General features: G+C 38.9%; 15 protein-coding genes across 15 annotated transcripts; 9 read left to right on the top strand and 6 right to left on the bottom strand.

Annotated features, from left to right (window-relative positions):
• Nucleotides 1–235: 235 nt before the first annotated feature.
• On the top strand, nucleotides 236–856 carry KQ657_001106 (thiosulfate sulfurtransferase; the record flags this gene model as incomplete). Its single annotated transcript, XM_043191913.1, has 1 exon — nucleotides 236–856. One exon carries the CDS (start codon nucleotides 236–238, stop codon nucleotides 854–856), a length of 621 nt encoding a protein of 206 aa, XP_043048545.1.
• Nucleotides 857–995: 139 nt separating this feature from the next.
• On the bottom strand, nucleotides 996–1,817 carry RRP36 (rRNA-processing protein; the record flags this gene model as incomplete). Its single annotated transcript, XM_043191912.1, has 1 exon — nucleotides 996–1,817. One exon carries the CDS (start codon nucleotides 1,815–1,817, stop codon nucleotides 996–998), a length of 822 nt encoding a protein of 273 aa, XP_043048544.1.
• A 1,058-nt stretch (nucleotides 1,818–2,875) lies between these two features.
• LSC2 (succinate--CoA ligase (GDP-forming) subunit beta) lies at nucleotides 2,876–4,111 on the top strand (the record flags this gene model as incomplete). The annotated part of the gene is made up of 1 exon (XM_043191911.1): nucleotides 2,876–4,111. The coding sequence occupies one exon, from the start codon at nucleotides 2,876–2,878 to the stop codon at nucleotides 4,109–4,111; it is 1,236 nt and encodes a 411-aa protein (XP_043048543.1).
• Nucleotides 4,112–4,884: 773 nt separating this feature from the next.
• Nucleotides 4,885–5,679, top strand: PUP2 (proteasome core particle subunit alpha 5; the record flags this gene model as incomplete). The annotated part of the gene is made up of 1 exon (XM_043191910.1): nucleotides 4,885–5,679. One exon carries the CDS (start codon nucleotides 4,885–4,887, stop codon nucleotides 5,677–5,679), a length of 795 nt encoding a protein of 264 aa, XP_043048542.1.
• A 36-nt stretch (nucleotides 5,680–5,715) lies between these two features.
• On the bottom strand, nucleotides 5,716–8,274 carry KQ657_001102 (uncharacterized protein; the record flags this gene model as incomplete). Its single annotated transcript, XM_043191909.1, has 1 exon — nucleotides 5,716–8,274. The coding sequence occupies one exon, from the start codon at nucleotides 8,272–8,274 to the stop codon at nucleotides 5,716–5,718; it is 2,559 nt and encodes an 852-aa protein (XP_043048541.1).
• A 733-nt stretch (nucleotides 8,275–9,007) lies between these two features.
• Nucleotides 9,008–10,585, top strand: KQ657_001101 (uncharacterized protein; the record flags this gene model as incomplete). Its single annotated transcript, XM_043191908.1, has 1 exon — nucleotides 9,008–10,585. One exon carries the CDS (start codon nucleotides 9,008–9,010, stop codon nucleotides 10,583–10,585), a length of 1,578 nt encoding a protein of 525 aa, XP_043048540.1.
• Nucleotides 10,586–11,722: 1,137 nt separating this feature from the next.
• On the top strand, nucleotides 11,723–13,045 carry KQ657_001100 (uncharacterized protein; the record flags this gene model as incomplete). The annotated part of the gene is made up of 1 exon (XM_043191907.1): nucleotides 11,723–13,045. One exon carries the CDS (start codon nucleotides 11,723–11,725, stop codon nucleotides 13,043–13,045), a length of 1,323 nt encoding a protein of 440 aa, XP_043048539.1.
• Nucleotides 13,046–13,145: 100 nt separating this feature from the next.
• KQ657_001099 (uncharacterized protein) lies at nucleotides 13,146–14,108 on the bottom strand (the record flags this gene model as incomplete). Its single annotated transcript, XM_043191906.1, has 1 exon — nucleotides 13,146–14,108. The coding sequence occupies one exon, from the start codon at nucleotides 14,106–14,108 to the stop codon at nucleotides 13,146–13,148; it is 963 nt and encodes a 320-aa protein (XP_043048538.1).
• Nucleotides 14,109–14,914: 806 nt separating this feature from the next.
• KQ657_001098 (uncharacterized protein) lies at nucleotides 14,915–16,447 on the top strand (the record flags this gene model as incomplete). Its single annotated transcript, XM_043191905.1, has 1 exon — nucleotides 14,915–16,447. The coding sequence occupies one exon, from the start codon at nucleotides 14,915–14,917 to the stop codon at nucleotides 16,445–16,447; it is 1,533 nt and encodes a 510-aa protein (XP_043048537.1).
• A 107-nt stretch (nucleotides 16,448–16,554) lies between these two features.
• Nucleotides 16,555–18,375, bottom strand: APG7 (Apg7p; the record flags this gene model as incomplete). The annotated part of the gene is made up of 1 exon (XM_043191904.1): nucleotides 16,555–18,375. The coding sequence occupies one exon, from the start codon at nucleotides 18,373–18,375 to the stop codon at nucleotides 16,555–16,557; it is 1,821 nt and encodes a 606-aa protein (XP_043048536.1).
• A 228-nt stretch (nucleotides 18,376–18,603) lies between these two features.
• On the bottom strand, nucleotides 18,604–20,160 carry NMD3 (ribosome-binding protein; the record flags this gene model as incomplete). The annotated part of the gene is made up of 1 exon (XM_043191903.1): nucleotides 18,604–20,160. One exon carries the CDS (start codon nucleotides 20,158–20,160, stop codon nucleotides 18,604–18,606), a length of 1,557 nt encoding a protein of 518 aa, XP_043048535.1.
• Nucleotides 20,161–20,441: 281 nt separating this feature from the next.
• GCN5 (histone acetyltransferase) lies at nucleotides 20,442–21,983 on the top strand (the record flags this gene model as incomplete). The annotated part of the gene is made up of 1 exon (XM_043191902.1): nucleotides 20,442–21,983. The coding sequence occupies one exon, from the start codon at nucleotides 20,442–20,444 to the stop codon at nucleotides 21,981–21,983; it is 1,542 nt and encodes a 513-aa protein (XP_043048534.1).
• A 252-nt stretch (nucleotides 21,984–22,235) lies between these two features.
• Nucleotides 22,236–22,976, top strand: SOL3 (6-phosphogluconolactonase; the record flags this gene model as incomplete). The annotated part of the gene is made up of 1 exon (XM_043191901.1): nucleotides 22,236–22,976. The coding sequence occupies one exon, from the start codon at nucleotides 22,236–22,238 to the stop codon at nucleotides 22,974–22,976; it is 741 nt and encodes a 246-aa protein (XP_043048533.1).
• A 280-nt stretch (nucleotides 22,977–23,256) lies between these two features.
• CPD1 (2',3'-cyclic-nucleotide 3'-phosphodiesterase) lies at nucleotides 23,257–24,475 on the top strand (the record flags this gene model as incomplete). Its single annotated transcript, XM_043191900.1, has 2 exons — nucleotides 23,257–23,260; nucleotides 23,664–24,475. 2 exons carry the CDS (start codon nucleotides 23,257–23,259, stop codon nucleotides 24,473–24,475), a joined length of 816 nt encoding a protein of 271 aa, XP_043048532.1.
• Nucleotides 24,476–24,570: 95 nt separating this feature from the next.
• COX11 (Cox11p) lies at nucleotides 24,571–25,344 on the bottom strand (the record flags this gene model as incomplete). Its single annotated transcript, XM_043191899.1, has 1 exon — nucleotides 24,571–25,344. One exon carries the CDS (start codon nucleotides 25,342–25,344, stop codon nucleotides 24,571–24,573), a length of 774 nt encoding a protein of 257 aa, XP_043048531.1.
• Between the last annotated feature and the right edge of the window lie 163 nt (nucleotides 25,345–25,507).

The following is a 25,507-nucleotide window of genomic DNA, read 5'->3' as shown; positions in this document are numbered from 1 at the left end:
CTTACCACTATATCATCGAAATCCTCAAAGGGAAAAAAAAAGAACTACTCTCGATAACAGAATCAACTTAGAACCAACTCAGTTCAGCTCAAATCAAGTGTCTTTTGTCCATTGACGTCATATTCTGAGTGTGGATTACTTTTGTATATAAATAATCCAATAGACCCTACTTCTTCCAGCTCATTAAAGCGTTTAGAAAGCCCTACTTTTTCACAAGGAGAGAATCTGATCCACGATGATGATGATAAGATCTACACTTAAGAACAACGGCATAATTGTCGGAGCAATTAGAGGCATTAATAACGTATCAAGACGTCTGATTGTGAACATTGGTTACACTGCTAATGCTTTCAAGGCATCAAGTATTGCTATCAAGTCTTACAGAAACACTGCTGTGCATAATGAGTTCCGTCGTTGTTTAAGTGTCATCACTACTAGCCCTGAGGCCAAGTTCTACGACTATGAAGACATCAAGTCCATTGCTAGTAAAGAAGAATTGAACCCCAAGGTTGTTCTTGTGGACGTTAGAGAACCCTCAGAGTTTGCAGAGGGTCATATTCCCCATGCGGTTAACATTCCGTACAAGTCGCTGCCTGGAGCTTTGGATTTAAGTCCCGAAGAGTTTGAAGAGAATTTTGGTTTCGAGAAACCAGGTCAAGACAAGGAATTGATCTTCTACTGTCTTGGAGGTGTTCGTTCTACCGCTGCTGAAGAATTGGCCAGTAGCTTTGGCTACAAGAAGAGAGGTAATTATTTGGGATCTTGGGAAGATTGGGTTGCTCATGAACAACCATCTGCTGCTGCTGCTGCCCCTACTGCCTCTGATACTACCAAGCAAGATTCTGCTAAACTCTGAATGAATGCTTATTCAATTTTAGAGTTTAATTTACAATTCAAATCTTATTCAAGAGTATCAATAATATTATTATATTTATGTTGATTTTTGTTATTCCAATGGTACTGTTACTCTCTTCTATGTATGTATATAGATTGCATTAATCCTTTGAATTTCTAAACTCCAAACGTTTGAACTCTTTACCCAATTGTCTCTTACGTTTCCTCTCCATAACCTTACCTCTTTTATTGGCTGATAACAGTTCGAATCTTGCCTTGGTGATAAGCTTCCGTTGCTCCAGCTTCTTCAAAAAGTACGGGTTGGTTTGTTTTCCCTCAGCAACATTGACCATCTGTTGTTTCTTATGTTGTTGAAGTAACTTATGCAGTTGATCTCTTGTTTGTAAAGTTTCTAATCTTGATGCCAATTGAGTTCTTGTCCTTTCAAGTTGTTCTATATCTCTGGAGTTCATCTTGCTCCGTTGCTTGGTGTCTTTGAGTATCCTATCAAGCTCTTGAACTTCATCTTGTCTATAATCATCCAAGAAAGCATAGTTCTTTCTGATTTGGTGAAGATTGGCTTTCCCTAACGCTGTATCAAACCGGATATCCCGGTAAAGTGAGGAAGAAGGCTTCTGCAGCTCCAACCCAGGTATATCCCTGACTACCGAAACAGGTTTCTTAGAACTGGAAACAGTAGGTGCATTATTGGAAGTTCTCTTAGTGGAAGTACGTGCACTCTTTTTCATTGACTTGGAATGTCGAGTTGTTGTTGTGGACGTTCTTGTCTCTTCAGGAGGTCCATCTGAATCTGAATCTGAGTAACTACGACTCTTTTTGGTGGTCTGTCTTTCTATTTGCTTTCTGGCAGAGTTTAATGCTCCAAATGAAAGGGTTCGGAGTTCATCTTCCGAATCTGAAGTATGTTTCTGTATATTGTCATCGTATTCTTCATCTGACAGGTAACTATGGGAAGGACGCATCTTTTTGGTGCAAGAAGGGTAAGTCAGTAATTGGGTGGTGAGGTTAAGGGACTTCCGTACAAAATTGGTGATGAGCATACATCTCGCGGTTTTGTGTAATATAAGAAACTCCAATTATTCACCTTGGATACCTAATAGGGAAGTCTACAATTATAGATGTAAGTTTTATGCACATAATGCCTATTAAAGAAGTCTAAACTTGAAAAGTTCTACCCCTCTTGCCTTATGGTGGTTCTAAATCCTGGTCTCCCACTCCCAGGAAACATCTTTAAAGTACATTAGCAAGCTCAATTGATCCATTAGTTGGCTCTCAGTGACTGTGACCAAAATTAGGTAGACAAGCTCACATGAAAAATTGAACTGACCTCCTCAATTGACCCCTGCTCATAAAAAGGACCTCAATTGTAGCTAATTGCGTCCTAATGTATTCCAATCAACCCAATGATATGTACTCCCGGAGATTGACGGTTTCGAAAACAATGTTTTATTAGTGAAAAGGTCGGTCATTTAGTCAGTAGAGGCCTCAATTCTGGGGTAAAAGCCAAGTCACGTGACTCTCGGTTGATAAGAGTCCGAGATGCCGATGTCTGATTGCCTCAAGAAAATCATACAGGATGATGAAAAGGTGTATTAGGTGTACGTATACAATACTTATAAAACGTATCATACTACTGATGAACAAATAATGATCACAGAGAAATTAAATTTCATTACATTGTTTCTACTAAAACCTCTAGTATTAGCTATTCTGTTATACTTTATTACATTGTATTATAATGTAAACTATTATGTTATGCCACCGTCAATTATTCGGCGCTACCGTAGAAAGATGCCAAAAATTTATGCCCTATTCCTGGCATCTCCGAGGTACAAGACCATGGCCCAGCTCCACCCGATAGCTTTCGATTTCCCCGATGTATACATCGGCGCGTGGCATTTTGAAACTTTAGTTTAATATTTTCAGGAACGAACAAACAACATCTCTTTCTTCTTCTTCTTTCTTCTACTTGTACTCGTACTCTTAACTACAGTTGATACTCGTTCATCCTATTCCGATCATGTTGAGATTACCAAGAAGCGGATTATTGAAGACATCCAAGAGATTACTCTCACTTCATGAATATAGATCTGCTGCTATTTTACAAAGCTTTGGTGTAGGCGTTCCTGAAGGCTATGCTGCCACTACTGCTGAAGGAGCTTTTGATGCTGCTAAGAAGTTGGGAACTTCCGATTTGGTCATTAAGGCTCAAGCGTTAACTGGTGGTAGAGGTAAGGGTCACTTTGACTCTGGATTACAAGGAGGTGTTAAATTGATTTCAACTGCTGAAGAAGCAAGAGATTTGGCTTCTCAAATGTTGGGTCATAAGTTGATCACTAAGCAAACTGGTGCTGCTGGTAAAGAAGTTACTGCTGTCTACATTGTTGAAAGAAGAGATGCTACTACGGAAGCTTATTTGGCTATTCTTTTCGATAGAGCCAGTCAGAAACCAATGATTGTTGCTTCAGCTCAAGGTGGTATGGACATTGAAGGTGTTGCTGCAAAGGATCCTTCTGCTATCAAGACCTTCACTGTCGAATTGGACACTGGTGTCACCGACGAATTGGCTACTCAAGTGGCTTCTGTATTGGGTTACACTGATGCTGCCATTCCTGAAGCTGCTGAAGCTGTTAAGAACTTGTACAAGGTGTTTATTGAAAAGGACTGTACCCAGGTGGAAATCAACCCCTTGTCTGAAACTCCCGATCACAAGGTTTTGGCAATGGATGCTAAATTGAACTTTGATGATAATGCTTCGTTTAGACAACAAGAAGTCTTTGACTTGAGAGATCCAACTCAAGAAGACCCTCAAGAAGTTGAAGCTGCCAAATATGGTCTTAACTACATCAAATTGGATGGTAACATTGCCAACATTGTTAATGGTGCTGGTTTAGCCATGGCTACTATGGATATCATTAAGTTGTATGGTGGTGAGCCTGCCAACTTTTTGGATTGTGGTGGTACTGCTACTCCTGAAACCATCGAAAAGGCTTTTGAATTGATCTTGAAGGATCCAAAGGTTAATGCTATTTTTGTTAACATTTTCGGTGGTATTGTTAGATGTGATTATGTTGCTGAAGGTTTGATTGCTGCCACTAAGAAGTTTGGTTTAGATATCCCAGTTGTTGTTAGATTACAAGGTACTAACATGGAAAAGGCCAAGGCATTAATTGATGCTTCTGGTTTGAAGTTGTTTGCTTTTGAACAATTGGATCCAGCTGCTGAAAAAGTTGTTGAATTGGCTCCTCCCTCATAAATTATATGATGATAATATAATAATAGTGTGGTATTAAGTTCATTGATCCTCATTAAAGTCTTCATTGAGTCAATTGTAATGACGTTGACGGAAGGATAATGCACGGGATAAACGATGGTCTTTACGTGATTGAAAGACACCAATTCGCTTGTAATCAATTCTAGCTAAAAACAGAAAGTTTCATTTTACTAATATAACCACTTGGAAGCATATGGTATACAAATGGTTGAAGGTGGTTCTTCTCAAAGGTCGTGTCAAACACATTATTATATGGGTGCAAAAGACAACTGAAGTCACTCCAAAGTAACCGAATGAAACCGCCTACCTAAACGATAGTATTGTAAGTGTAATATAATTTAGTAGAACTAATAGAATGTTGTATAGGAATAACTATTGGCTATATGAGTGTGTATAATTAGGGTATCCGTATCACCTACAATACTTAATTAGCTCATCCATGATCAAAATGGATGAAACAGTACACACACACATATATATATATATATATATATATATATATATTTGTAATATATTAATATTTACGTATAGATAAATATATACACATTTACACAACCATATACATAATTACATAGATATACATCTTACCTTATGTAATATGTTGATGAACTTTATGCCTCCCAATAAATCACGTGACCACATATTCGCCGCGCTACCAACAACATTCAAAAATTATAATTCCGCCAACTTGAAGTCAAACGGGTTCCACTAACAAACCAACAATAACACCAATAGATTTCATCCCATAACTAAACATGTTTCTTACTCGAAGTGAATACGATCGAGGCGTTCTGACGTTTTCACCCGAAGGCAGAATTTTCCAAGTGGAATATTCTCTTGAAGCCATTAAGCTTGGTTCCACAGCCATTGGGATTGCCACCCTGGAGGGAGTCATCTTGGGGGTTGAAAAGAGAGTCACATCGTCGCTTTTAGAACACACTTCTATTGAAAAGATAGTTGAAATTGAATCTCATATTGGTTGTGCCATGTCTGGACTTACAGCAGATGCCAGATCTATGATAGACCATGCTAGAGTTGAAGCAGTTACTCATAGTTTACATTATGATGAACAAATTCTTGTAGAGACATTGACTCAATCTGTCTGTGATTTGGCATTACGTTTTGGTGAAGGTGCTCAAGGTGAAAAGAGATTAATGTCTCGTCCGTTTGGTGTTGCTTTACTTATTGCTGGTTATGATAAAGATAAGGGACCTCAATTGTATCATGCTGAACCAAGTGGTACTTTCTATAGATATGATGCTAAGGCAATTGGTAGTGGTAGTGAAGGTGCTCAAGCTGAATTGCAAAATGAATATCATAAACTGTTGACTTTGAAAGAAGCTGAATTGTTAGCTTTGAAAGTATTAAAACAGGTAATGGAAGAGAAATTGGATTGTAAGAATGCTCAATTGGCCAGTGTTACCAAAGATGGTGGCTTCGTGGTATACTCAGATGAGAAAACAGACGAAATCATCAAGGAATTGACAAAACAACAAGCTGAATCTGAAGACTCTGTTGCTGAAGCAGTAGCTCTGGAAGCACAACATTAGAAAAAAATTCATAGTTAATATATGCTTATCTTTATATTATTGATTCGATGGGAAACATCTTTCAAGACTTTCACTAAACTCTAATGCATTCTTATTAACCCGTTGACCAAAGAAATTCAATTGAACCATAAAAGCAGTCAATTGTGTTCCAAATATTTCATTATAATCATTCAATTGTTCTTCCAATTCATTGTATCGAGATGCCAATACGTCCATGGTGATACCCATAATCTTAGTTGCTTGATGAATGAAATGATTAAACAGTCCAATAATATCTAAAAGCTTTTGAATGTGAATAACCAAATCACTCTCAAGCACAAGGGAACTGTAAAGTATATCATTCATACATTCATCGATCTCAAGTATCAATTGATCAAGTGAATTGGTCACAACTTCTCTGGCCGAAATACCTTTAAAGGCTCCTGCTTGAATGGTAGACGAAAGCAAAGTTGAGTATGCAGAAGTTTGAGGGGCGGCCATAGAAGACCTTCCTCCTCCAACATTCTGTTGATGTGACGCCTTCTCCAAATATTCTCGGGTACTCTCCACTCTTTCGATTAAACGAGAATAGTTTTCTTTTATAACATCTATCGCCAAATAGTTTTGGATCTGAATAAGGAATTGGTACATCCGGGATTGTAATACTGTTGCTCGTAAACACCATTTTCGAAGACTTTGGTATACTCCTCCTGCTGGTTTGTTTGAACCAAGTTTAGTGAATTCACACCATTGACGAGAAGTTCTCATAGTCTTCCATGTAGATTCACTGTACTTTGACATGAATTTGATGATCATTTGGAATTTGCATATCAATTCGTACCGATACAAACATTGTCTACCCATAATAATATTCAAGGGGAATGGGAGTGTAACACTTATATCCAAATGAGAAACAGTATAATTACAAATACTTCCAACTCCTTCAAGATCTTTACTATGCAAATCTGCAGTTTCATTATCTTTATTCTCCATATGCTTTAGTATCTCATGATAAAATTGACCAAAAGTCTTGGATTCAACATTAGCAAGTGCCCTTTCAGCATCAAAAGATTCGATATTAAGCTCATCTCGAACAATTTCAAAAAAACTTTGTGAACTAATTGAAAACTTCACCATTTGATTTATAATCTCAGTAATATCAATACTTTCTTCAAATCTGTCTTGTTCATCTTCACCACAAAACTCAAATGGTGGACACACATTGAAGACTTCTTCATAGGAATGTGAGATACGAGACACAGAAGCTCGTTGAACACCAACACGTAAATCACTCATGGTTAACCCCAAAAACTGATCAAGCCTGCTTGAGTCAATAGCAAAGAATAACCTACCTAAATGTTCAAGTACTGATGTTAAATTGTATCCTTGAAATATAAGTTGTCCCATAAGCACATTTGCTCGGAGATACATTTGATTTATTTTTATTTCCAAATCACTTGAATCTAGCTTTTCTATTGGAGTAACTTTTGGTAAGTCTATACCAAGTTGATCCAATTGCAAACCTGTAAACTTTTGGAAAATGTTAAGGTATTTTCCCGTGTTAAGAATCTTCTGCTGTATCAGGGAATTCAAAAATTGATCAATTAAACCCTCGGTACGGATAACAAAGGCATTAGCCCAATACTCTTCACTTTCCAAGGCAAAAAGACCTTGTAAATCTCGTTTCACTTGTTGTTCCTTCACAAGAAACTCATCAAAGGGATCATCTATCTCACCTTTCAAGAGCCACTGGTTTAATATAACCACATACTCTTCACTAACTGATCTATAGAGATGACTAAGAAACTCAAAAGAATTTGTATCTCCCTTGGCACTATTAGCTTGTATCTGTATGGCTTTGAGAACAATACAACCTTTACAAGATGTAAATATACTCAGAGTAGCAGCAGTTTCCAATGGTCTACCACTACTACTCATAGAGCCTCCTTGAAGGGTTTCCTTAGCTTCTTGAACAAAGTGTTCAAATTGAATTTGATCAAATGGAGTCAGCCTTTTCTGTTGATTTATTTGATGTAATTCCATGGCAATGCCATAAAGATACTGTATTTTCATAGCCACTTGACGTTCCATGGTGTTTTCCAAAACATGAATATTGAAAGTACTGGAGTTATCAAATTCCCATTTCAATTGTTGTACCAAAGCTCTATATTGCTTCAAGTACTGTTGGATTTCAAAGCAAAACCGTTGCACAAGTCTACCATAGCCAACTTTGTCGTAGATTTCTATGAATCCACTTAATCCACTATAATACTTACTCAAAGTGAGTAGTTTCTTAGCAACTGCTTTTAAACTTACATCCATATGAATCGCCGTCTTATAATCAGGCCCAGTAACAAACATATCCACATCATCAACATCGTACCGAGAACTATAACGAATATAACGGCCCTCAAACCCAAGGAATGTCACCAACAAATCTTGTACCACCAAGGCTTCTTGAGTCTCCACCAGTTCTAATTGAGATAACAGTGTGGGTCTCACAGGAATGTAGGCTCTAAACTCACCATCAAGACTGCACTCAACTCCAACACCAGGAGGTTCTTCTTTGGTGTCACGCAATCGTATGTACTGACCTTCAACACTAGCAGAGCTCATGGTGTGGGTGTATGTGGTGGTACAGTTTGGGATAAGACTTTGATCTGTTTACATTTTGATTCGCGTACCTACTAGAGGTATTGGTGTTCGGGTCTTGAAGAGCATCACCAAAACTTTTGGGTACTGTGCAGAGCGCTGTAAGGTACTGTTAGGAGGACTACTGGAAGTTCTACTACACTATTAGTACTATACTAATACCTACAATACATACATATATAAGTTTATTCATGCATATACATAGTGTTGAAAGAATATATTACAGTAAATGATACAGCTGTACCACATTGTGCTATTGATACCCGTTAGCCATAGTATAACTCCATTGATAGCAAACATATCGCTAATAGTAGCAATAAGCTTAGGTTTAGCTTACTTTGATATAAGATTAGGATTTACTAAGCATACAATGAGTCCAAATTATTCTCCATTATAATATGTTCGCCATATACTTTGTATTACTACGCTTAACTACGACAAATTATGGTATGCTGTGACTTTGTACATGGAATGAACCAACTTCAAACATTACCAATGATGTAAATACTTATGTGTGTCCTTTTTTCTAGTCTTGCCTTGTTTTGTTTTGTTTCATTTTCTTGTCCTTTTGTAGTTGTAGATTGTCCCTTTGGTCCAGACTCATTTGGGTGCAAAAAATATAAAACCGGGCTGTTTCTGTGCACAGATTGGAACACACTACAGACTTTCTTCTTCTTCGTTACCGTTAGTATCAATAATGCACAGACTTTCCACTAAGCTACATAACTTAAAGGAGCGTATGCTCCAATCGAGAATCTTCTGTTCTCGTTTCTCTAAGAAGCAAAGAACTCTATTATGTGATGACACTCAAGTTTTAGCGGTTGACGACAACCAACATAGCCAGCGGCCAATTAAGTCAAGCCAAACTTTGAATGAAAGCTCTACCTGGTCACTGTCTGACAATGAATCTGTTTATAGTAAGCAAAAGGGTTCTTCCACCGTAACTTTGATTACTGGTTCAGCATCAAGTCCAATCTCCAAGAGATTACGCTTGATTCCCAACCCTAATCCCCAACCAACTCCAATGTTCCATAATGATGATAATGATGATTACACTAATAGTACTACTACCACTAACAATTCTCCTATTCCCTTTCTCTCTTCCTTTCCCGCTGGTTGTCAGCTTGAGGTTAATCCTAGTGATGACGCTGCTGATGATTCTTTCACTCCACCACCACTTTCACCACACTCCAGTGTGGACGTCTTCCATACCAATGCAGCTATGGGGGCCTGCTGCAAAGAGCAAGACGACACTTCTTTGTTTGGTGACAATGGCTGGAACGTATCGTTAGGAGTTGAGAAAGTTCGTCGTCCCTGTCGTTCGGACAAACCTCCCTTCGTGGTTCCTAAAACTATGGGAACATTATCCATGGGTAGGAATACGATAGTTGACGAGGAAGAGAAGGTTAATAACCATGCTAAGAAACTGTTCCCTATCTTTTCAGATAAGGACTATCAGGAAGAGATTCATTTTGGTTCTGAAGAAGACTTGAGAGACTTGAAAGACTTGGTTGATACTGGGACCATGACTATGAAGAGTTTTGGGAACACCAGAGAATTCGAAGCAAAGATCAAGACCAAAAAGTTACTCTTAACGGATATCTTCACTGAGGAACATTGCCAATTGGTTTGGATCGCTAATCAAGAAATTCCATATCACCGTGACGAGCAGTTCAAGGAAGTAGTTGATAAGGCAAAGGAATTCAAATGTTGGTTCAAAGAAGTTTCCGACATGTTTCTTGAGAATGGGTATCCAACAGTTGTTGCTGAGATCTTAACCGACACATTTACAGATGAGGTTAAACGCAATGATGATGATGCTGATGACGATGATGACGGTATGGTAAGTGAAATACTAAGCAAGTTTGACGACTATTCTGAGAGTTCGTCTTTATGTTCTATGTACGACAAGTTAGAAAGTATTGAAGGAGTTGTTGAAGAATTAGAGTGCACCTGTTCTGAAGCATATCTCACTATATTGAAACTTGGAGATGCAAATTACTTGAGACGTTTACTCCAGAATAGAGTCAAGAATATACCCGAGATCGACGAGCATCTCTTTTATGGTATCCAGAAGTTAGTCAACAGATTGCAAAGGATGTTGGACAACAACCATAAGCCTAAGCTGACCGCCAGAGCTGGCAGGGTTCTCAAGGAGGGATACAACGCTTTAGAATGGCATTCCAACATACACAAGATGTATGAGAGATATGGATACACAGCTGATTCAATTAGACAGTTGAATAAAGCTGTTGAGAAAGATATTATGGTATAACCACAACATGTATAAAGCAAAGCATTATAGGAGCCGGTACTACTTGTGTCGAAGGTTGATTACAAGCTTTTATTTCTTGAGCGATTGTGGATATTATGGGAAGGCAGCAAATAGGAGAGGACTGTCAAGGGCAGTTGATAGTCTCTATTCCATTTTCCCGGGGTTCCATAGTCCTTTGAAGACGATAGAAGTTGTTTGGTCTACCGTATACGTAAGTAGAATAATCTGGGCTCATTACTAGTGGTTGATTTCAAAACACTGCTCATTATAGACTTGAGATGACATGGCACAAGGTGGCGGGTACTAGAGGATTGGACGATTAAATGAATGGTATGGGGGTACCTTTTCATTGAGTTGGTAAGATACTTTAGTACTTGGACCATATTGAACCACTTATTTATTTACGTATTACATTACTATAGATATTCTTGGGCATTAGGTTATGCAATAAATTTACTATATAACATGATATCGTTGTCTGTAGGAATTGGTATCAGTTAGTCGCTATTGGAACCACCCAATTGCTCCAAACGTCTGATGAGAGCCACCCTTATACGTCTATAACTTGGAACAATTGGAACATCTGGAACGTTTGGAACATCTGGAACGTTTGGAACATCTGGAACGTTTGGTTCTTTTTAATGTAACCGCCAAAGGATTATTAGAACCCCACTCATTCACAATTGAATGCCGTTACCTTAATGCTCTTTATGTTCGCCTCTACTCAACTGATAAACCTCATGAGTGCATGCTCTCGCTTATTAGACACTCATTGGATATCTGAGGCATTTACCACAAGACTTATAAATAGACTGAAACCCTCCTTCCAAAAAGCTATTGGTTGGACCTTATAGTCCCCCCTTATTGATAGAAAATGAATGAGAATGATCACTCACTCCTAACTTTTGCACCCAGATCAAAAAAAAAAGGTTGCAAAATAATCCCAATTGGCCATTTTGAAACATGATGATGATGATTTTGCAGCTAAATACCCCAACCAAAGGGATGATCATCTCCTATTGAAAGCACTATTTTCAGAGGACGTCGAAGAGTATAAATACGGGATGAATTGGCCGCTGTCGTTCGTTTGTTCTCATTGTCCATTGATCCACAATTCATATTCAACCACTTATCATTATGAGTCAATACATTCCTAGAAGGGCTTATGGTATCCGCGATGCTTTCATTCAACAGGCAAGAGATTATGGTATTAAGATTGGGCCAATAAGTTTGAGTTCTTATCCCAACTTCGTTCTTCCTCCACCACTTCCAGTGGGAGAATTTGAAGTGAGGACTAAGACCAAGTCCAAGTCTAACTCACAACAAGCCATTCACTCAACCACGCCCAAAGAATCTACTATTACTACCGCCAACAACAAGCAGCTTTCTAAGAAACGGACGCAAACACCAAGCAGGAAACCAGTTAAGGAATATGTCGCTGCCGAGGTTCAATTGCTCTCAACCCCAATGCCAACGAGCGCCAATCCAGAACCAGTGATGGCTACAACTTCATTTAACGGCGTTGAGTATCCTGTCCCAGTATATGTTCCATCCAACAACAACAACCAAGTGCAAGAACCATTGGACAATTCGTTGCTTTCCAACGTCAATGATCTGGTATGGGGTTCATTACTCTATCCAGGTCAATCAGCGCCAGAGCAAAACGTATCTGGTAGTATCAACAATAACCTTGAGTCATCTTTCAAGGCTTTTGAAGATGGTGGTATGCTAGCTGATAACTACTTAAAAGGAGAATGGGACGTTAACTTCGATAATACTGTTCCTGAATCCCTTAGCAGTGACAATAACAAAACGACTGCTGTTCCAAATGAAGAAACCGATGCTAAATCTGACACCGACTCTCTATTTGGAGGTGATGACAATACCAGATTGGATATCGACGACATGAACACTACCGAGCACAATGTTTTGGACGAACATGAGTTTGCAAAGCTTATTCAAGATCAGTGCTCTAGTGGTGAAAAGACTCCACCTCCAGCACCAGTGACAGCAACGATTAAGCCTATTGTTCCTTACAAAAGTACCAAAGTCTCTGAGGAGTTTTGTTCTGATGAAGATTGGAATGCCTTTCTTCACATGGACTTCTCACCTATGGCATTTCAGAATCTCAATGAACCGGTTGTTGATGATGTTCAAGATAATTTGGACGTAAGTGATATTTTGAACAGAATCAATCCACTAACCATGGATCTTACTCTGGTTTCTTCTGGTAAAAAAAGACAACGAGATGAAGCTGAAGATGAAGATGAACACACAAGGAAATATACTAGGTTATCACCTCCACTGTACGACAGACCAATGGCTAATGAATACATAAATGAGATGCCAGAAGTTCCTTCACTCTTTAGAAGATCTAGTTTCAATGACGCACTTGAATGGTTACAAGAAGAATCAAGTACAATTGATAGTCTTGATCCTAGAAATATTCACCTTCCTTAAAACAGTTTTACTTTTCAATATTTAGAACTCACTCATTTAATATAATTAACATTTCTTTTTCTTTTTTGTTTTTTTGATGTTTTGTCTGTTGACCATAGACTTAAGCATGAATCTGGAGCCAATCAGTAATGTGATCAGCAACCTTTTTAGGATCTTCCCTATGTAAGAAATGACCCAACCCCTTCAATAATGTAACCTTTACGTTGGAAACACCAGCCAACTTCTTTGCTTCATATTCCCATAACAGTTTGTGCATACATCCATCATCAGCACCTCCTAAAATAAGAGTTGGAACCTTATTAAAGTCCACATACCATCTGTTACTCAAAGTTCTTAACGAGATAAAACACCTATAGTATGCAGTGACGGCATCAATAACCCCCTTGGTATTCAAAGTGTTTCTAACAGACCCAATATCTGCCTCGGTATAGTCCCATTTAGGGGACCAGTACCGATACAACTTATCCAAATAACTATTCTTACCAGTTTCCGTCATTGCAAACCGGGGTCGATACATAGATGCAAATTGCATAGTGAAGAAGTAACTGGAACAGTAAACTTGCATGGGAGCGTATAAAAGATACTCCCATACTCCCAAATTAACACAATAAGGGATAGCCATAGTCACCATCAGAGTGATCAACTCAGGGTATAAGTTTGCAGTTTGGAAACTAACACATGCACCCCAATCATGTCCAACCAAATGGACAGGTATGTTTTCATGTTCATCTTCAGGTACAATGGAACTAATCCAACTCTTCACATCGCCAGCTATATCGATAGTGTGGTATTCCTTATCTGAATCAGCAAAGCTTGAAGGTTCGTATCCCCTCAATGCTGGTGCCAATAAGAGCACAGGTTCGTTCTGATACGAGTTGAGGATCAGATCCCAAACTTCGTTAAATGTCTCATGGTTATCAGGGAATCCATGTAACAAGAAGATGACTCTCTTCCATGGTCTTATGACTACCGAAGAAGGATATACAAGTCTTTGTTCATAGTTGGAGAATGTTGTGAACAGTTTCAGACCATTCTTGAGTATAATTGTGTGCTGAGGAGGCATCTTATAGGAGAAGTCAATTTGTTACTAGTGAATTGTTACATGTCAGTTTATTTTAATTGTTGCTGTTCTTCCCCTACTTATAGGTTTGCAATTTTGCTTGCTTCATGTGATATAGCAACCCCCAAGACCCTTGACTTCCTAATTAGGAAATATGAGATGCGGGATTGATTGGAAGTGTTCAAACATTGCAACTATAAATACATTGATTTAATGTACCTGTTAGTCTTCAATCAATGTAGTAAATAATTATCATAAGTGGTGTACAGAATTATAATAATGATAATCAATACTAAAACATTCACTACTGTAAAAGGGCCATGATTATATCATCCTCTCCAAATTACTTTGCTCTGTTTTGAATATGATACTCCCAACGAAGTCATCGAAAAAGCACTATATCTCAATAGTAACCGTCTCACACCACTGAGATCAATTTGGAGGAGCCAATTGATGTCTTTGATCCGTATCGTACATCATCTCAAGACCGAACCATAGCAAAATGAAGCCATTGAAGTCAATTCGATCATTAACATTTCATTGTAACTCAGTATCTCATCAGTATCACTCAATATCTCGTATCGCTTGCTAATAACAACTAGCTGAGCCCCTGGAACCAGAGTCCATCCTTTCCCATACCCAGCTCACCACTTGCCCTGCTGGCCTAACAAAATTTTGGCTGCGAAAATAATTCTGTTTGTGCACAAGTCGTAGCGCACTTATAAGAACACTTTGAAACCTTATAGCTGGTTCAAATCATTTTCTTCTTCCACCTCCTCACTAAGCAATCTTTAGACTTCAACAATCAAATGTTCTTTCATCGTCTCCGCCACGCAGCAAAGAATAGATTCTACAAGTCTAGAATCGCAGCCAAGCTTCACTTGGTTGCCAAACCAGTCTCTCAAGACTCTTCAGTTACCTCAAATGAAACTAACGCTGATGTCTTTTCGACTCAACCAATTACAACTTCTTCTACCAGTGCTGGTATTTCTGATGATTCTGGTAGGAAGCAAATCAAGACTACCTGTCCTGCTACACCTTTTGTTAATCCCTATGGTGTTGTTAGTGCTACTGCAAATAAAACCCACGTTAAGGTTGACACCAACGCAATTCTTGACTCTACTTCTCATGAGCTGATAACAGCAACAAACTCTCCAACTACCCGGCCTATCATTGCAGGTAAATTATTCCGCTCTTATGCTCAATATTATGAACCTCCACCACCTGTTGTTGTTGAAGCTTCTCCCATTGTTTTTACTCCAATGGTTGATGAACCTTCAATTCCCCGTTTGGATCTTAACGCTCTTCCCTTTCCCAACCTTTCCAATTCCAATAAGCTCGATAATTTAGGTGCCAATTTAGGTGCTGCTTCTGTCCTGACTTGGGGAACAACAAAAAGGACCATTCCTACTGACATCGATGACATTTCCTCTATTCAGACCTTTTCAACTACTTCCTCATCTCCAGTTGACAACCCAGAAGTTACTGATGGTGAAGCAGTCAAGTGCACAGACTGTGACGCCATTGTTGACTCCAAGGTTGGAACTGAAGTGAATGAAGTTATTGAGCCACCTCCAAAAAGAGCAACAACAGCACTGGCAACTTCAACCTTGAAAAGGAATGATAATTATTATCTTCAAGCTGACGATGGAATGGAAAAGGTAGAGGACTTGATTGAAAGCTGTTTGTCTATTATGAACTCCATTAGTTGTTACTCTGAGTTTGAACAACACCTTAAGTCCAACCCAGACTTGGAAGTGTACTATTTTGAAGACTTTGAGCAGCTTACTCGAATATTGAGTAAGTCTGCGGCTGCCCCCAAAGTTGTCAAGACTAGTACAACTATCCAGGAATGGTATAGGACTTACATGGATTTGTACTTGGCAAATGGTGGATATGAGGACCCTAAGTGGAAAATGGAAAGGAAACAACGTCTACCCATTCGCAGATTCAATTATATGGATGAATTAGAAGCTCAAAGGAAAATCGAAGAAGCCAATTATGTTGATGAGTCTGTAGTAGAAGCTCTTGTTGAAGAGCTTTATCAACGGATTCCAGATGCCTTTGATTTGATGCTCAAAATCCCTAACGCTTATACCCTTGACGTTTGGTTAGACAGAGGAGTAAAAGGTATCCCTAATGTTCCAAGATCTCTTTTCAATGAAATAGAGACATACAACACTGAGTTGAACGACTTGTACAAGAACAGGCGCATCAAACTCGACCAAAGATACTCTGCCACAACTGCATTAACTGATTCTCAAAAAATCCTTGACTGGTTCAAGTCGATAGAAGAGGTTCAATACTATGCAACATTTTTTGGCTTAACAGTCATAGTTTAATATCTCCACTAGAACCACCATGCCCATTGATCCACTCTTCTCTCTCTATTATTTATTATCTTTATATCATTCATTCTCCCATTAATATCATTGTCACCCTCATCACTTTACGATATCCATTCGCTATCTTCATCATCATTATCCAACAGTAAATCCTCAAGTAATTGAGCTGCTGCCTTCTCTGCTTCAGCGTGAACTTGTGTTAATTCACTTATATCTTCCAAGTACTTAGAATCATTTAAGCATTTCTTAACAAACTCCCAGCCATCCTTTTCAAAGTGTTCCACAACATTTGTAGAACAAGCAGAACAGTTCTTAAATGCTGGTGCATGTAATTTAGTGAGCTGGAAATTGTGGAGGGATCCACGGATCTGATGAGGCACTTCTCCAAATTTGGGATTAGTTTCATCAGCCAAAGCAGCTTCGTTCTCAGGGTGTTGCAATAAACTTATAAACAATTCCACTGCTAGTGCTGAAGCCAAAGGAGCACATCCAGCTCGTGTTACAGTACACATTTGATCCAAGGTTCTATCGGATAAACTATCACTGGGAGCCACGACATCATTGCAATAGTAACAACCAAGCCGGGATTCAGGTGCTTGCTTCAAACTTCCATGTCTCATAACAAGATACGAATCAAATCCCAAGGCAGCATTGATGACTATCTTATCTTTGGATAGTCCTGCCACTGTTGGTAACCAACGAGATTCTCTAGAATCCATAAGTAAGAACACAACGTCATGGGAGCTAATAAGTTGCATAAGTTTCTCGTACTCTGACTTCAGCTTTCCTTCTGTAGCTTCACTGATTGGATGACCAACCATGGGAACATCAAGAACAATTCCTTCTGCAATTGCACCAGGAAATATTTCATGAAGAGCCCTTGCTGCCTGTATGGCCTTATATTCTCCCTTACCACTGGAACTGAAACAATCTGCAAAATTGAAAAGGGGTTGTCTTACAGGATTAGAGTAAGAAACCCTGCCATTATCAACAAAGGTTATTTCCCTAACTCCCCATCCCATAAGAATTCTGGAAACATAACTACCCAATGTTCCAGCACCAAGAAGCAATACTTTTTGCAGTTTAATGATATCGAGATCAAGTTCTGGAGCAATTCTCCACTTCATTAGTCTCAAGTTCAAGTCTACCGCTTGTTCTGCTAGTTGATTTGGATTTATCAACAGTCCCAATTCAGCCACTTTAGGGCCTAGACGTCCTTGGGCTGTCCTTTCCCATCCAAGAATTTTAGGTGATATTTTATTCACAGGTGACGAGAGTTCAAGGTTCAACAACTCACTGGTATTATTACTCCGATAAATAACAAGCTCAATCTCTGTAAACCCAATATAGGCAAGATAATAAAGGTAATTCTTCAAATGGACAGAAGGTTTCATGTCTGGATCCAATACTGTGTCTTGGAACACAAACTTATTGCCCTTCTCTAGCAGTATGTCTTTGAAAAGAACTATATGCCCATCTTCATCGACCTGCGATAACAAGCTGCTAGTGCTTGCGACATTAGTTATGGCCAAAGATTCAGCAGGTCCCCTGTGTAAAACCCTCCAGTTGGACTCAAGGGTAGGGAACGCAAACCAGTAATAAAACTTATACTTCTTTAAGTCAGAGAACGTAAGTAGAAACACCTTATTAAGCAGTTGTTCGGTGATACATCCAGTTTCGATATGCCTTAGGATTATATGCCCCCACTTCTTAAGTAACTCTGCTTTGTTGATCTCCTTAAACTCCTCTATAGTATTGACATTCAAAAGCTCTGCATCCAACACAAAGTTACCTGTCGGATCTTCTTCGTTCTGTTCGAAGCTCAGCTTATCAACATTGACAATTGGCTTGTCATCAAACCTTGTGAGCTTGTGAGGACTTGTTATAAAGCCCCAAATACTCCTTGCACTTGTTCCGAGTTTCATTTGGTTTAATTTGATGTCGGCCAACTCGGCAAAAAAGGCCGACTCGGCAAACGATTGCACAGCCACAAAGGAAAGATCGGTCATTTGGTAATAAAGATAAGAAGAAAGAATATAAGAAAGAGGAACATGGTTTGGCATAAGCAGCATACAGTTGGTTACGAAGATTATTGTAGTATGGTAGTGATAACTAATATACAGGAAATTAACAGAGAGTAAGAAGTAGTTCAACTACTCTTCAGCCATGGGTTGGTCTTCCAAGTTCATATCGTCCAATTCATCCAATAACTCATCAAGACCAATCTCTGGAGCATCTTCGTCTTCTTCTTCTTCTTCCATTCCATCGGGGTTACGTGAAACCGCTTCATTGTCAGCCTTATACAAGTTAATGGTCTGTCTCAACTCTGGATCTTCTTCTAATTCTTGCAAGAACAATTCGTAATCTCTTTCTGCACGTTCTTGTTCTTGTCTTGCTTGTCTGGAGTCGTCGTTGGCGACAATATCGCTGTGTTCCTTGGCCATTCTCTTCAACTTCCACTTTCTGTACTTGTTCTTATTGTTCTTTCTGGCGTAATGTCTCTTCACCAATACAACCTCTGGAGTGTTATCAACATCAAGACTTTCCCATAAGTCAGAGTTGAAGTTGGTATTTGTGAGATAGTAACCCATGACGGAATCTCCAGGATGTAAGAACCCTCCCAAATGAGATCTAACATAATAAGTATTGTCATTGACTCCTAAATCACTAGCACGAGTAACAGTAACATCTGCTAACACATATTTCCCCTTTCTCTGACCGGTGGGTTCAACATCCAACACAATAAACTCAATCATTTGAGTGGCATCCAATAATGAAGGGAATGGTGCACGCCAATATACCGAAGGCAGTAAATCAGCTATTTGTAAAGTGTTAGGATCAATAAATTGAAGCATGTTGTTAACTTTAGAACATAACACCAAACGAGAAATGTTACCCATGGAATTAGCTAATTTCTTGGGTAAAACTACCAAATCATCCCTACAAATAGGAACTATTTCAACGGAGAACGAAAACTTATAAGATGAAGATCCAGATTGAGTATCGATACTCACCAATTCTTCAGATTTCTTTGACTTTACAGGAGCAACAGCACTAATAAAGTCCAACATTTTAGTAGCATGGTTTCTTTGAGAATAATAAAAGTCCAACCCATCCTTAGATTCTTGAATAGAAACAGTGTCAACATGAGCATTGTGTTTCAAAATCAACTGTTCTAAATATAAAAATGTTCTTTTGTGATGAACCTTTTGTCTAATTTGCACAGTAGCTCTCCAGGTATTTGTAGTATAGGATTTAGCACAATCAGGACATTGCATGGCTACAACAACATATTCCACTTCAAATGTTTGTTGCACAATTGCATTGGCCATAGCTTCACCTTGAATGGTCAATTTAACCCTAATACGACGGGAATGTGGTTCTGTCCAAATAAATGAGGCATCCACTAATCTGACTTTATTTAAACCCTTCAATTTCCTTAAACACAAGGCCAATAATTCTCTAGATTCTAACTCAGCCTTAATCCACTGTGATGGAGGTTGTAAGAAACGCTCACAGTTACGACAAAATGAAAGGTTGGCTTCTCGTGGAATCCCTTCAGAAATATCAACAGTTAACTTAATACAATCGTAGCACATCACCAAACCCAAGGTACCATCAAGTTGGGTACCACAGTTGCAACACAACACTGTGGCCACAGGGTGTTGATGATCATGATCTTGTGCCGTTAACTGCGTATAATTCGACATATTGTTAACAAATATAAAAGACTTAAATCCGGTAACAAATGAATGATTAGTTATACTCTTCATCTTTTTCATCTCCTCATCTCATCCGTATTTGGAGTTGCATTTTGTCCCATTGATTATGTAATCACATTCAAATTCAATGTGTATAATTACGTAATATATAGTGTGATCTTACGTCATCGAAAGTTTGGTGATTTGGAGTGTTGATGTAAGCACAGACTACAATGTTTCCAATACACAATTTGAACAAGTAATAGAGGACTCACACCCATAATTCCGAGATGGTTGACCGGAAGCGGCACCGCAGTGCCGAGGCAAGTGATGAGAAGGCACCAAAGAAAATAAAAGTTGAAGATGAAGAGTTCGAGGCAATTAAGAAAGAGGAAGAAGAAGAAGAAATGGAGGATGAAGTGGAAGATGAAGAAGACGACGAAGACGACGAAGATGAAGAAGACGACGAAGTAGAAAAAGAACTCCAAAGGAATGAAGAAGATGATGAAGTTGAAGATGATGAAGATGAAGAAGAACAAGATCAGGATGGGAACCAAGAAATAGAGAAAGTGACAAAGGACATAAACGGTAATGTCAAAGAAGAACGAAAAAAGGGTGATAATGAACAGCAGGCACAGGAACCAGAACAAGAAGAAGAAGAAGAAGAAGAAGAAGAAGAAGACGATGATGATGACGACGACGACGACGAAACTGAAGAAGAACGTAAGCGAACGTCAACATTCAACTTTGATGGAGTCCCATATACTTTCAAAGAACGTCCATCGGTAATTGAGGAACGAGATGGTAAGATTGAGTTCCGAGTGGTGAATAATGATAATACTAGGGAAAGCATGATAGTACTAACAGGGTTAAAAAACATTTTCCAAAAGCAATTGCCCAAAATGCCTAGGGAATATATTGCTCGATTAGTTTATGATCGTTCGCATTTACTGATGGCAGTGGTAAGAAAACCATTAACAGTTGTTGGTGGTATTACTTATCGACCATTTAATAGTAGAGGATTTGCTGAGATAGTTTTCTGTGCTATTTCTTCAACAGAACAAGTTCGAGGATATGGTGCACATCTTATGAACCATTTAAAGGATTATGTTCGAACTACATCACCTATAATGTATTTTTTGACATATGCAGATAATTATGCCATTGGGTATTTCAAAAAGCAAGGTTTCACCAAAGAGATCACTTTGGAAAAGGAAAGATGGATGGGATATATCAAGGATTATGAAGGGGGTACATTAATGCAATGCAGTATGCTTCCACATATTCTACGGTATTTGGATCTGGGAAAGACATTATTACTTCAAAGGGCAGCCATTGAACGAATGATCAATGCTCGTTCTAATTCTCATATTGTTCGACCTGGGTTGGAAATTTTCAAAACTAACAAAAATGTTACCCTTAAACCTGAAGAGATCCCCGGACTAATGGAAGCTGGATGGCTGGAAGAAATGGATAAATTGGCTCAAAAACCTAAAAGAGGTCCACATTATAATTTCATGGTAACCTTACTTTCTGAACTACAAAATCATCCATCTGCATGGCCATTTGCAGTTCCTGTTAATAAAGAAGAAGTTGGAGATTACTATGAAGTAATTTCCGAACCAATGGACTTATCAACCATGGAACTGAAATTAGAAAATGATAAATACGAATCTTTTGATCAGTTCCTTTACGATGCTAGATTAATCTTTAAGAATTGTCGGTCTTACAATGCCGAATCCACCACTTATTTCAAGAACGCCACTAAATTGGAGAAGTTCTTGAACAATAAAGTCAAAGACAATCCTGAGTATGCCCAGTATCTTGATTAAGGGGTGGAGGGAGGCTTATTATTATTCCTGTCCGACCATTCCCAATAGAGATATAAGGAGTTTGTATGTAATGTACTATGTATATGTCGTCTTACGAAATATTTACGTAATGTTATATTTCATCAGTGAGATTATGTAATAACGCTAAAGCCTCGCGTATTGTCAGAAAATAGAAAAAAAGGTAATCTGAAGTCCGGCTGAGAAATAATTTACGACACCTTCCTTCCTTCCTCCTCAACCAATTGAATCATAATGTCTCCTGCCGTTGTTTCGTATGCTGATTCATCAGACGTGGCAAGTGCCGTTGGCAGATTTGTTTTAGACGCTCAAAAGAAAGCTTTTTCCGAGGGAAACTCGTTCAAAATTGCTGTATCTGGTGGATCCTTAGGGAAAGTGATGAAGGCTGCTCTTATTGACGATAAAAAGGTTTCAGGTTCTGTTGAATGGAAGAAATGGCAGGTTTACTTTAGTGACGAAAGAATTGTTCCACTTACTCATAGCGATTCCAATTACGGATTGTTTAAACAAATGGTTTTGGATAATTTGGATGATGACAATAAACCGAAGGTTTACACAATTGACGATTCTTTAGATTCTGATGAAGCTATTAGAAAGGCTTACGAAGAGATTTTACCCAAAGACTCCAAATTTGATCTTGTTCTTCTTGGTTGCGGACCTGATGGCCATACATGCTCGTTGTTTCCAGAACATCCATTACTTGAAGTGCGCGATCAACAGATCGCTTTAATTACAGATTCTCCTAAACCACCTCCAAGACGGATCACTTTTACCTTCCCTGTCCTTGAATCATCAAAGGCGATTGCGTTTGTAGCTGAAGGTGCTGGTAAGGCCGAAGTATTAAAGGACATTTTCACAAATCCTAACTCAAAGCTTCCGTCCAAACTTGTCAATGATATTTCAGGTGTACCAGTTACTTGGTTTGTTAATGATGCAGCCATCAATGGCGTTAATGTTATTGCTTCCAAGTATTAAAGAATTCAATCGCTATTTTAAGAACAGCGTCAAAACTAACAACAACGGTAACAATAACAATACAACTAATAATATTGTCTTGCGATTACAGTTGGTACTCAATTGAGGATATATAAGTGTAGATGTTGTATTGATCGTTAGTACAACGGGTGTATTGTTATCTGGTGTTAGTGCGATCCTGCATACCAGAATGCGGAAGAGAACACGATGTTAAGCGGAAATACAAGTCTCAATTACAACCGATCAAAGTTTCCCTAATTCCTTATGAGCAGTTATCAAGATGAGTATGTATTTGAAAACGAGTTATCGTTGGAAAATTGAATTTTGGCATTAGTGAACGTTCCATTAGTCTTAGAGCGAGGGAATTGAATGGATCGGAATTGGAGGTCGAATTTGAACTAAACTTGACCGGACATTAAAGATAGTACCCCTGCCCAATTAGACTGAAGCTTGAAAGAATATTTCAGTGTGGGCCATTGAGCAGATTTACGCTATGGAATAGTTGATTAAGATCCTGTAAGTCTTCTACCGCACTATATACACAGTTGATTTGTTTATGCCGATTATGTTGAGGTTATATGGTTGCTTTTTATCATAAGTTTAAAGCCCACCTAACTAAATCTCGATACGAAATTTACCACGTTACTTGATTTCACTATTATCAGTACTAACTAATTTATTATGAAGATGATGACCCAGGAGTAGCATTGTGGCTATGCCCGAAAAAGCATACAGAACTTTATGAGAAGCTTGAAACGGTTATGGCCTCACTACAGACACTTTTCCCTGGAACGCCACCATCATTCGAACCACATGTGACCATTTCTACGAACATTGATATTGCTTTAGACGACCCTGAAAAACGGCACGATGATGTTGACCGAATCTTGGGTGCGAGTGTTGCAGCGTTGCAGTCGATCCCCGCCACAAGTACAAATAGCCCCTTAGTGCGATTAGGTCGAGTTGGCACCCAACGGTCCAAGTATAAAAAGTTATATTTCGAGGTGGCGCCGGACGCCAATTTACTTTCATTTGCTCAAATAATTCGCGAGTTATTTGTGGTTTTACCTCAATTGGTGGAAAGAGAAAACCAATTAATTAACCCACATTTGTATACTGCTGATAATCACGGGAACCGCATACGAAGAGCAAAGCTGCGTAGTAGTAAAAGAGCTTCTTCCACCAGTGAAAAGGATTCCGTCCCAACCAAACAAATCAGTCTACAACCATTACAAAACGAAGCTTCATCCGTCGCTGCGCAATGGAGTAAAAGCGAGTTTTTTCCCCACTTATCAATGGTGTATAGCGAAGTCTATCCCATTGGAAGTGCAATGTGGAGAACAATTACCACACGAATCCAAGATTATTTGGGTATTGATAATTGTGATGATCCTGTAGTGGAAGATACTGGCTTAGGTTGGAATGGGGGTGTTCTTAAACTTGTATTATGTCGTGGTGACCCACAGGACTGGATTGAATTAGGAAGCGTGGATGTTTAACTCCCATTGTAACTCTTTATCACTAAATACAACGGTATAACATATAAATTTATTGCTGTTTACTATGTACAAGAAATGTTAAATACAAAATTATTTCAAGCCGTAACAGGTTGTTGGTTGTATGTGGGTACAGCAGCCAATTCTCCATCGGTGTACAGGGCCTTGAAAAAGGAATAATTGAGAACAATATCGTCGATGTGCCTCATTTGTGGGTCCTTAGCAAAATCTGGATCGATGAAAAAGAATACTGGCATGTCAACCTCTTCCCCAGCAGCGAGACGTTGTTCCTCAAAACAGAAACATTGGATCTTATTGAAATATGGAGCTGCTTGTTCTGGAGTCACAGAGTAAGTGGCCATACCAATGATATCTTCCTTCGATACATTCTTTGCCTTATAAAAGGCCAAAGCTGTCTCTCCCGGGACAACCCAAACCTCTTTCTGTTGGGGCGAAAATTTCCAAGGCAAGATTCCCGATGCTTGACATGTAAAGCTAATTCTAATTCTCTTATTGGTATCGACGGGTATAAGTCTATCAGGTGTAAATATTCTCAAATCGGTAATTGGTACACCACCCCATCCTGTTCTTTGACACAACATCCTATAAAGAGGCACTGCTGCAAACCCTAAAGCCAAAAAGACGATTCCCAATGAAGCTGAGTAGTAAGCGGCTGAGCGATTCCTAATCTTCATTTGGGCTTCACGTTCCGCTTCAGCTCTTTGCATCGATTCGGCAAACTTGTCTTTTTGAATCTTATTGAGAAGTCTAGAACGAGTGTGAAGTGCAGAACGGCGACAACAAAGTCGTTGGACGGCAGAGTGAACGCCAGATCCTGAGAATAGGGATGGTCTAATGGCAATACGAAACATAGCGTGGTGGAATAAAGTCGTACGTTTGAATTTGTAAATTGAATTTTTCGCTTTATTGAGTTCTGTGATCTTATCGATCGACTGAACAAGGAGATCGTAGTAGAGCGAACGTTAAGAGTAACAATACAGCACATCGATACTACAATTCAACGATACGCCTCCA

Source organism: Scheffersomyces spartinae (assembly GCF_019049425.1).
Source record: "Scheffersomyces spartinae strain ARV_011 chromosome Unknown scaffold_14, whole genome shotgun sequence".
Lineage (NCBI taxonomy): Eukaryota > Fungi > Ascomycota > Pichiomycetes > Serinales > Debaryomycetaceae > Lizanozyma > Lizanozyma spartinae.
The sequence above is the reverse complement of the archived record's forward strand: the minus strand, read 5'-3'. Positions and strand labels throughout refer to the sequence as shown.